Below are 9,770 nucleotides of genomic sequence, written 5' to 3'. Positions count from 1 at the left end.
TGTAGCATGTTGCGGTCAATATCAGCAATTCATTTCGTGTTAGCTGCTTACTCTTAGCGGTAGAAAGTGGAAACACTGCATGTAAACTAAACTTTGAAAGTTAACATTCCGAAGTGCATGTCTCACAATAACATATGTTTGATAGATTTCACAGAATAGATTCCTGAAATCTAGTCCATCACTCTGATTTGCCCTGCTTTTTTTCTTTTTTTTTTTCATTCTACTCTTTGACCGTACTTTATTATCAAATAGTAATTAATACATTTGCTTTCTCTGAGCAAGTCCCGAAGCAAAACAAAGAATTGCGTAAAAATTGAAAAAAAAAAAAAAAAGTTCACATCCTTTTCTAAGCAGAAGAATCAGTTTCAAATAGTCTCTGTGCTGAAAAGGGATGCCACTTCACAATCAATACGATGTAGTTTATCTTTGATCTGTTGAAACAAACGAAAGAAATAGACAAGTGAACCCGTATCTTCCAATACAAATATTGATTAATAACACAGGAAGTACTACAAAGATAACATTTATTGAAATTTTAATATTGAATTCTATATTTATTATTCATTGCATTCTTCCTTTACTCTTGTGTTCACAACAGAAAATAACTCTCGTTATCCTACAAATATTGATACATTTCTTTCCTTCGAACTTATGAAATTACGTTATTGCTTTATTCCCCAGTTCTTAAAATGAGCTACTGCAAAACTTCAGACAGTAAACTTCTAACTAACAAAGAAGTTATAGATTGTTTCTGGCAGCCAAAACTTCAGGCAGTTTTGTAGTTTATCTTCCCAGGTAATTCCTTGGATCTGAGTTAAAAAAAAAAAAAAAAAATCATTTAGCAATGAGAATTTTATATACAAGTGTTCATTTACTTATAAATAGAAGCTAAACCAAACTTACTTCAACTGGAAGACAAGGCTTATTGCATTTGAAATCAAACCTGATACTTTCCGCGGTTTCCTCGAAGGCTTAGTACTCTATAGTCTACTGGCTACAGCGCTTAATTTTGTTGCACGTAGTCGTTTATTTAAGCTGAGAATCTCGAGTATTTTGGACTCCGCTGCATCGAGCATAGATGTTCATTTTACTTCGACCTCACTCACCCTCGCCCTCGCAGTAGCAGTTGGCCCTCGCCCTCGTTCACCCTCGCCCTCGCGAATGAAATTGTCCATCGCCCTCGCGCGCCCTCACCCTCGCCGTCGAAGCTTGTCCTCGCCCTCGCGCGCCCTCGCCGTCGAAGCTTGTCCTCGCCCTCGCGGCCAAAACTCGTCCACGCCCTCGCGCACCCTCGCCCTCGCCATCGAAGCTTGTCCTCGCCCTCGCGGCCAAAACTCGTCCTCGCCCTCGCGCACCCTCACCCTCGCCATCGAAGCTTGTCCTCGCCCTCGCGCACCCTCACCCTCGCCATCGAAGCTTGTCCTCGCCCTCGCGCACCCTCGCCCTCGCAGCCGAAACTTGTCCTCGCCCTCGCGCACCCTCGCCCTCGCCGTCGAAGCTTTTCCTCGACCTCTCGCACCCTCACCCTCGCCATCGAAGCTTTTCCTCGCCCTCGCGCACCCTCACCCTCGCCATCGAAGCTTTTCCTCGCCCTCGCGCACCCTCACTCTCGCCATCGAAGCTTGTCCTCGCCCTCGCGCACCCTCGTCCTCGCGATAGGAGTTGTCCATTATCCTCGCTCGCCCTCGCCTTCGTGCTCAAAATTTTTCCTCGCCCTCGCGCACCCTCGCCCTCATATCATTGAGGGCGAGGGTAACTGAGGGTGAGGAGGCCTCGAGAGGACCTCCTTCGTGAGGATCAGAGCATCAATTATTCAACCTATTTATTGAATCATTTCTTTATCGTCAGTGGCGGATCCAGAGGGTGCGATCGCTCTCCCCCAGAAGAGGAAACTTCTTTATTTTATATATACAAATAAAACGCTTCCCAGAGTTTGGAGCTCTTAAAAGTAGCTCTAAGCAGAGTTGGCGTGGGTCAATGAAAACTTGACCCACGACCCACTGACCCACCACCCACAGTGACCCACGACCCACCGTGACCCACTCTGACCCACCACCCACCATGACCCACTGTGACCCACCATGACCCACTGTGACCCACCATGACCCACCACCCACGATGACCCACTTTGACCCACCACCCACGGTGACCCACTCTGACCCACCAACCACTATGAACCACTCTCATCCACTTTGACCTACTCTCACCAAAATCCATCGTCATCAACTCTGAACACGATCCAGGGCCTCTTCTGAACTGATTAAAGAGTTTACACTTGTAATAAAACAAGACTATGAAATTGTTACTTATAGAATATATTATAATGTATTATTTGCAAAATTTAGTCGTAGGGGCCACACTGGTTTCTACAGGGTCCATTAGGCTGCTAAGACGACACTGTCGAATGGATTGGATAACACTCTAGCGCGGGGCTAGATTGGGAGAAATCGGTCCAATTCCGGGCCTGACAATTATCGTACGGGGTCATATTACGACCTTTGGAAAGTTTTCTAATAGTTTGAAGCAACAAAAAATCTTTTAATTTTTACGTGCTATTTCTCTCACAAGCCGACTCCAATTAAAAATACAATGTAAAAAAAAAATCTACGTTTCCTTCTCTCTTAATCACATTCTTCTGCAGTAACAGACCACTGTAGTATTTCTTCATATAAATAGGTAAGTGTTCGGGAGGTACTGTCAAAATTTCTCAAAAAGCGTTCACTCTTACGAGTGCCTTGGTTAGTACCCTCCCTTTAGATGGGCTGGATGGAGACCAAAGTTGATTAAATAAACTGAAGTACGTATATTTTGAAAGAGACCATTGATATTGCAGTACCCTCTGAAGTACCATTATTTCTTTGTGTTACATTCAAACCGATACGAAGAGGTTAGAGAAAGTTCCTTTTTACCTCTTGGTTTGCTTTTAGTTTCCGCAGAAATAGCTGTTTTCTTATAAAATGGTTTTAACCAACACGTGTAATCACTGATATCAGATCCTGTTACTTCCTTTACCAAACGTTTAACACCTTGGAGAAACGTTTAGCAGTTGTGATTATAAGTTCTGTAATTTCATGAATGTTGAATACCTGTAAAGTCTCCTTAAATTTCTAATTATAACTCAAAAGGTTCGATCTCATGATATAAAGCTGCCTTCTAAATTAAAAAAAAAAAGATATTTATGCGTAATGTTTGATGTCTGTTATGTCCAGGATAATTGTCTGCTGATAGACAAGCATCCCAGAAGAGGTAAATATGTTCAGTATTTGGGCTATGATGCAGTGCCGGCGGTTGGACGTTAAAAGTAGGGGGGGGGGCAAGACATGATCTCAATATTTGTAAATCAATGTTAGTTTTCCTGGTTGCTTCTAACATTTTTCTTGACGAAATGTTGTATAACTATTAGGATACTGTCTTTTCCAGTTAAAATACCATATATCGTGTTTCATATTTTATTAAGTAAATTTACAAGAGCAACGCAAAGTAGATACTAGCTCTTTGTACTCTTAAACAACGAAGGTGTAAGAAGAGGTTGGATTCCTTGCTCATGAATATCTTATAATTCTGTCTGGAAATTTGTATGATCAGATTAGGGGCCTATTTAATAACAAATTTGCAAAACAAATAAACAGAAAGAATAATATTAATCGAATACTAATGAAAAATGAGGCTTGTTTTGCAAAAGTTATATTGAAACTGGGAATTAATGAACAATTTATATTTTTTAGTTCCACGCATGCTATTATATGTTATTACTCTTAGAAAGACAGTAAATACTACAAGCATATGCTGCGACATTTAAAGAAATACTTTTGCAGCTTCCCGAAACATGCTTATTGCCATTAGGTGCAGTTTTCACTTTCTTGGAATATATCAAAACTCAACAATATTTAAGGGGGCGCGGTGGCTCAGTAATTCACGTCCGGTGCTTGGGGTCCCTGGTTCGATCCCAGCTCGCGCCGTGTGGACTTTGTGGTGGACAAACGCCGTGCTCGTGGGTTTTCTCGGGGTTCTCCCGTTTCCTCCCACTTTATTCATTCCACCATTTCACTCATTTCTTATTATCAACGTCTCCTTTAGCCTAACCGGCATAACCATGGGACGTTAAACTTAAAGATTTCATTTCATTTCATTTCAACAATACTTAGAATCACTCCACACTCCAGTTATCCCAAATAATCCTAAAACCTAGAATTATGTTGAATTCACTAAATTTAATTGTATATACAAAATTGTATATGTACACCCCTGAACTCGTATATTACACTGCAAAACAATGCCGCAACTTTGACGTGGGAGACCCGGGTTCGATTCCTGGCGGGAGCTCATGTGGTTCGTATTTTACGTTAATCGGTAGGTTCACGTCTCATATAGTCTCACTGCTGAAGGGATATTAAAAAAATCAAATCAAATATTCCTTACTATTAGAAAGAAGAAAAAACATTTCAGGAACTGTCGATTTTTGTGTAATTACAGAATAAGTTGTAAAGAGTGTTTCTTCCAGACATGCTTTTTTTGGGGGTACTGCCCCCCGAAGCTCTGAGAGCCTCCCCCCGAAGGAGACCAACTAATACGTCTATAATATAATAATGAATAGAAAATGAAAAATGAAATGAAATCTTTAAGTTTTACGTCCCACGGTTATGCCGGTTAGGCTAAAGGAGACGGTGATGATGAGAGATGAGTGAAATGGTGGAATGAAGAAAGTGGGAGGAAACGGGAGAACCCCGAGAAAACCCACGAGCACGATGTTTGTCCACCACAAAGTTCACTTGGCGGGGGCTGGGATCGAACCCGGGACCGCAAGCACCAGAGGTGAACGCTCTACCACTGAGCCACCGCGCCCCCCAATAATGAATAGAATAGTACCTGCAGTGCCACCCCGGGATACTAAGTGTGCCCCCCCCCCAGAACATTGTTTCTGAAAAAAAAAAACACTGCTTATGAAGGACTTCTTTTTCTGCGAAATGTTATCTCAATTAGTTCCAAAGCGGCTGACTAACACATCGAGCCCTTGTAAGAAGAAATGAATATGAAAGTACACTCGGATAGGTTAATTTTTGAGCCATTTTTCGTGGCAATTAAAACGCAACTCCTGTAGCTTTCTTAACTGCACGGGAAGACAACTAATATGTACTCACGGAACGGCAAATATTTTATGGCACCATTTTCATTCTATGAACCTTAATACATACAAAAACTTTATATTTCCAAATGAAATTATATAGCGACATTAATGGGTCATTTCAAAAGAGTAGGGGGTAACTGCCCCCACTTTCCCCCCTAATCGCCGCCCATGCTATGATGTGTGGCACATTTGTGCGAAATTAATAATAATATGATTAAACTGTTTACCCACAACAAAATCCTGCTCGTTTTGCTGAAGTGGCTTTTCCTAAGTTTTATATGTTTCATATATCCTACAGTTTTTTTCAGGCCTTTTTTTTGATTTGTCCAAATTTATATTTCTCCTTTTACCACACAATCGTTCAATACTTGCACTTTAATATTTGCAATCAGTATATCATCCTGTAACGTATTTTACTCCTAATAAAAATCATTGAACAACACAACATACAAACCCTATCTCATTGGCATGCACGCGAACCTTTGGTGCATGGGGTCCTGGGGACAATTCCGAGTGGGAGAACATTGAACGACAGTGGATCGAATTCCGCGTTAAACCTATAGGTCCACTTCTCATATAGCCTCGCCGACGAAAGAGGACGCTAAACGGCAATCAGTCAACAGTTGCAAATTTCGGTTGCATAAACAACTTATGTCTTGTGGAACTCATTAAATTTATTTTGTTAAAGCAGCTCTTTTAACAAAATTTCAGTATTAACGTGTCAGATATTTCTATTTAAGGACAAGAAAAAACATATTATTTATTTTGTAACTAAATGATAGCTCTACCCACGTAGATTATAAAAGCAGAAACAATGAAAATCGATACAATAGTGACTGACATTATTTTAACAAATATCGATTCAGATAATAGTTTGGGTTGTCACGAAACTATGAAAAGTTAAAAATTCCGATTAATTGTAACAACTTCATCAGTGGTGGACATTGGAGGAGGATGTATGCTATTAATCAGCCCATTTCATGGGCATCCAAACTCACGAGCCCAACGCTCGCTAGCTCGGTATTCGCGCTCAACCGTTTTCGGGTTCAATAATTAAGCGCTACCCCGAGCGCCAATGAAATAAGTCAGCGCGAGTCCAACTGAGGGAAGTGAGCCTGAGCACGATTCCCAAAGGAATAAATGAGCGAGAGCCCAGTTGAAAAAAATGAGCCCAAGTCCGAGAGAGTCCAGAGCAAAATGGCCATCTATGAACCAAAGTCATTCCATCAAGTCTTTTTCCATCTGATCTACTGCATTTTGATGGTTCTCTCATTGATTGTGTTTGTTCAGATATCAGCGCTCTTGTCATTTACTGCTGAATGACGTGAGTGACTGTCTGTCTGTCTACCAACACTCTTTAAACATGACAGTGTAGTAGACACTTCTTATCTAAAACGTCTCCAGTACAGGGAAGGCAACAATGAGGCACACTTATTTCTTAATGTAGCGCTTTTTCTACCCGGAAACTTTCATGGGAAAAATCAAATATTATTCTTATTTGCATTATTATTTTTAATAATTATGTACGTACACACGAGAAATTGTCTACTGCAATTAATTGAAAGGAAAAATACGATTAATGTATAACCTTGCTATGACACTAACTTTTCATCTAGGGGACATGGCAGATGATATTTTAAATTTTGCCTCTCTCCAAAAGAGGTCAAACAGCAAACTCCAAAACAGTTGCTTTTAAGGAAGCTTGTCCTCCTCCCTCGCGTGCCCTCGTTCTCCTGAAGGAAGTTGTCTCTAGCCATCGTGCACCCTCGCTCCCGCAGTAACACTTGGCCCTCACCCTCGCCCTCTTAGTCGAAGCTTTTCCTCGCCCTCACGCACCCTCGCCCCCGCCATCGAAGCTTGTCCTCGCCCTCGCGCGCCCTCACCCTCGCTGTCGAAGCTTGTCCTCGCCCTCGCGCACCCTCGCCCTCGCTGCCGAAACTTGTCCTCGCCCTCGCGCACCCTCACCCTCTTCGTCGAAGCTTTTCCTCGCCATCGCGCACCCTCACCCTCGCCATCGAAGCTTGTCCTCGCCCTCGCGCACCCTCGCCCTCTTCGTCGAAGCTTTTCCTCGCCCTCGCGCACCCTCACCCTCGCCATCGAAGCTTGTCCTCGCCCTCGCGCACCCTCACCCTCGCCATCGAAACTTGTCCTCGCCCTCGCGCAACCTCGCCCTCGCTGCCGAAAAATGTCTTCGCCCTCGCGCACCCTCACCCTCTTCATCGAAGCTTGTCCTCGCCCTCGCGCACCCTCGCCATCGCGGCCAAAACTTGTCCTCGCCCTCGCGCGCCCTCACCCTCGCCATCGAAGCTTGTCCTCGCCCTCGCCCTCGCGGCCAAAACTTGTCCTCGCCCTCGCGCTCCCTCGCCCTCGCGTCACTGTGGGCGAGGGAACTTGAGGGTGAGGATGCCCTCGAGAGGGCCACCCTCGCGAGGGTGAACATCTCTGGCATCGAGTAATAAACACTTTTAACCCCACTTAGCTCCCACCAGCAAAGAAAAACTACAGTCACCTATGAATTTATATTTTTATTTACTTTTGTCTGTTTTAGATTTTATTATTCTTACTAACTTTAAAAAAGTTGGGGCCGCGGTGGCTCAGTGGTGGAGCGTTCACCTCTGGTGCTTTGGGTCCCGGGTTCGATCCCAGCCCCCGCCAAGTAACTTTGTGGTGGACAAACACCATGTGGGTGGGTTTTCTCGGGATTCTCCCGTTTCCTCCCACTTTCTTCATTCCACCATTTCATTCATTACTCATCATCACCGTCTCCTTTAGCTTAACCGGGATAACCGCGGGACGTAAAACTCAAATATTTCATTTCATTTTAAAAAGTTCTCTATACGACCTGTACAAAATATTATTATTATTATTATTATTATTATTATTATTATTATTATTATTATTATTATTATTATTACATATCTACAAACGGGAGACCACAATCATCCAGGTACACTTTAGTTAGAAGTGTGTGTCTAATGGCAATCCTATTTTCGAACTTCTATCAACTATCCGTGAGTCCTGAAGGGATATTAGCAACTGAGAATGTGGTGAAAAATACAAATGATAGCAAGGTAGATGCACAAAAAACCAAATTGTTCTGCCAGCTTATCTCCTTTCTCTACGATTAGGTTTAGTTACTTGAAGGGAAAGCAAGTTTAAATGTTTAGAATTTTTCCTCCTGCACGAAAGAGATATCGATTCAATACTAGTGGAAGTATATGTTTCGGGTACCGTATGAAGTTTTAGGTTCACGTTTAACCAGTTTCAATGCTGAAAAGGAGCGTTCTAGATAAACAAAGTAAATCTCGATATCGAGAAGAATTAGCTGGGTAAAGAGGAAAACAAATGAGGAAATGTTTGTTACTAATGGTTAAAGATCAAAGCTGGGATAACTAAAACAGAGAAAATATGCTTACGAATCTACTTGAAAAAAAAATATCCCGATGAATAAGGCAGAAAGTACGATAGGAGGAGAGGAAAAGAGGATACCATAATGATGGACAATATTCAAGGCCCAAAGAAAACGTTTAATAAGACGTGAAGTTAGGAATGGTAACAAGATTGAGACTGATGTTCATAAATCAAACCTCATTATATCGCGACTTACAAGAAATGAGACCGACACCAGCACTTTTAATTCAACGTAACACCGAGTTCACACTCAGTTCTGTCTCAAATACGATAAAACATTACTGAAATTACCTTTAGCTTTATTCAAAGTTTGTCCCGTTGGTAAGTTATATCTTACAAGTTAGATAGTAGAATGATTGATTTTGGCTCACAGACGTATAGGGGTCAATTTATTTGGAATAGTATTGTAAAAAAAAAAAAAAAAAAAAAAAAAGTTTTATTCTGTGAACTTTTTTTTTCAATAAAAAACATCGTTCTTTTTCGTTTTTTTCAAATGTCTGTTTTTTTTCTGACAACTATTATTTATTGATTTATGTTACAGATTATTGAAATAACACAACGTGAGTCGAAGCTCTCGTAACTTCCAAATCATATGTTTCTTTGTAGCTGTACGAGCAAAATTGTGTGATTATTCCTTTCGGACGAAGGTCATTTTTGGCGTTTTCCTACATTTTCAGTTAGTGACTTATTGCTCAAAAACCATTCATTCGATTGATATGATTAAGGCTTTGCTTTTTTAGAAAATGGATGTGCCTATTTTTTGGTGTAAGTTGAATTACAGTGTTGCCAACGGGTGGGAAATTATTGAGGGAAATATAAGGGTGCTTTTTTTTCTTTTTAAACTAGCAGCACTGCTGCTATATGGGTTCAAGTCACCTAAAAAAAAACCTTTGGTATGTTAACAAGGTACAGTGAAATCCTCAACCGCTGGCCTCGATTCAAAGAGGGAAAGCAAAAATTCTGTCATCATACACATGAAATTTTGACACTTTTTACAACTCAGAAGCAAAAATCAAGAGATATGGCGGGGCTACAGCTTCCATAATTATGCTACTGAAACTTCTTATGGTGCGTTATGTAGGGCAAAGAGGAAGCTTTCAGGTAGTGCTACGTTTGTTTCAATTAGCCAGCAAGAGGGTAATAATAGAGGAAAAAAAGAGAAATTTTCCGAATTTTTCACCTAAAATCGGGAATTGATTGTTTTGGCTTGAAACACTGCCATCAGACAGATGAA

The 9,770-nt window shown here is 41.5% G+C and overlaps 1 protein-coding gene across 1 annotated transcript in view; it reads right to left on the bottom strand.

Annotated features, from left to right (window-relative positions):
• Window positions 1-570: 570 nt before the first annotated feature.
• The window catches only part of LOC145686490 (midasin-like), a 536,599-nt gene continuing 527,399 nt past the window's right edge, over window positions 571-9,770 (bottom strand). The window contains exon 38 of the mRNA XM_081759855.1: window positions 571-809. Coding sequence (XP_081615981.1) covers window positions 723-809 — 87 coding nt within the window. The 3' untranslated portion in view covers window positions 571-722. The remainder of the gene's footprint in view (window positions 810-9,770) is intronic.

This window comes from Thermobia domestica, chromosome 5, assembly GCF_964235325.1.
Source record: "Thermobia domestica chromosome 5, izTheDome1.hap1.1, whole genome shotgun sequence".
NCBI lineage: Eukaryota > Metazoa > Arthropoda > Insecta > Zygentoma > Lepismatidae > Thermobia > Thermobia domestica.
Note: the sequence above shows the minus strand (reverse complement) of the source record. Positions and strands in the feature narration are given on the sequence as shown.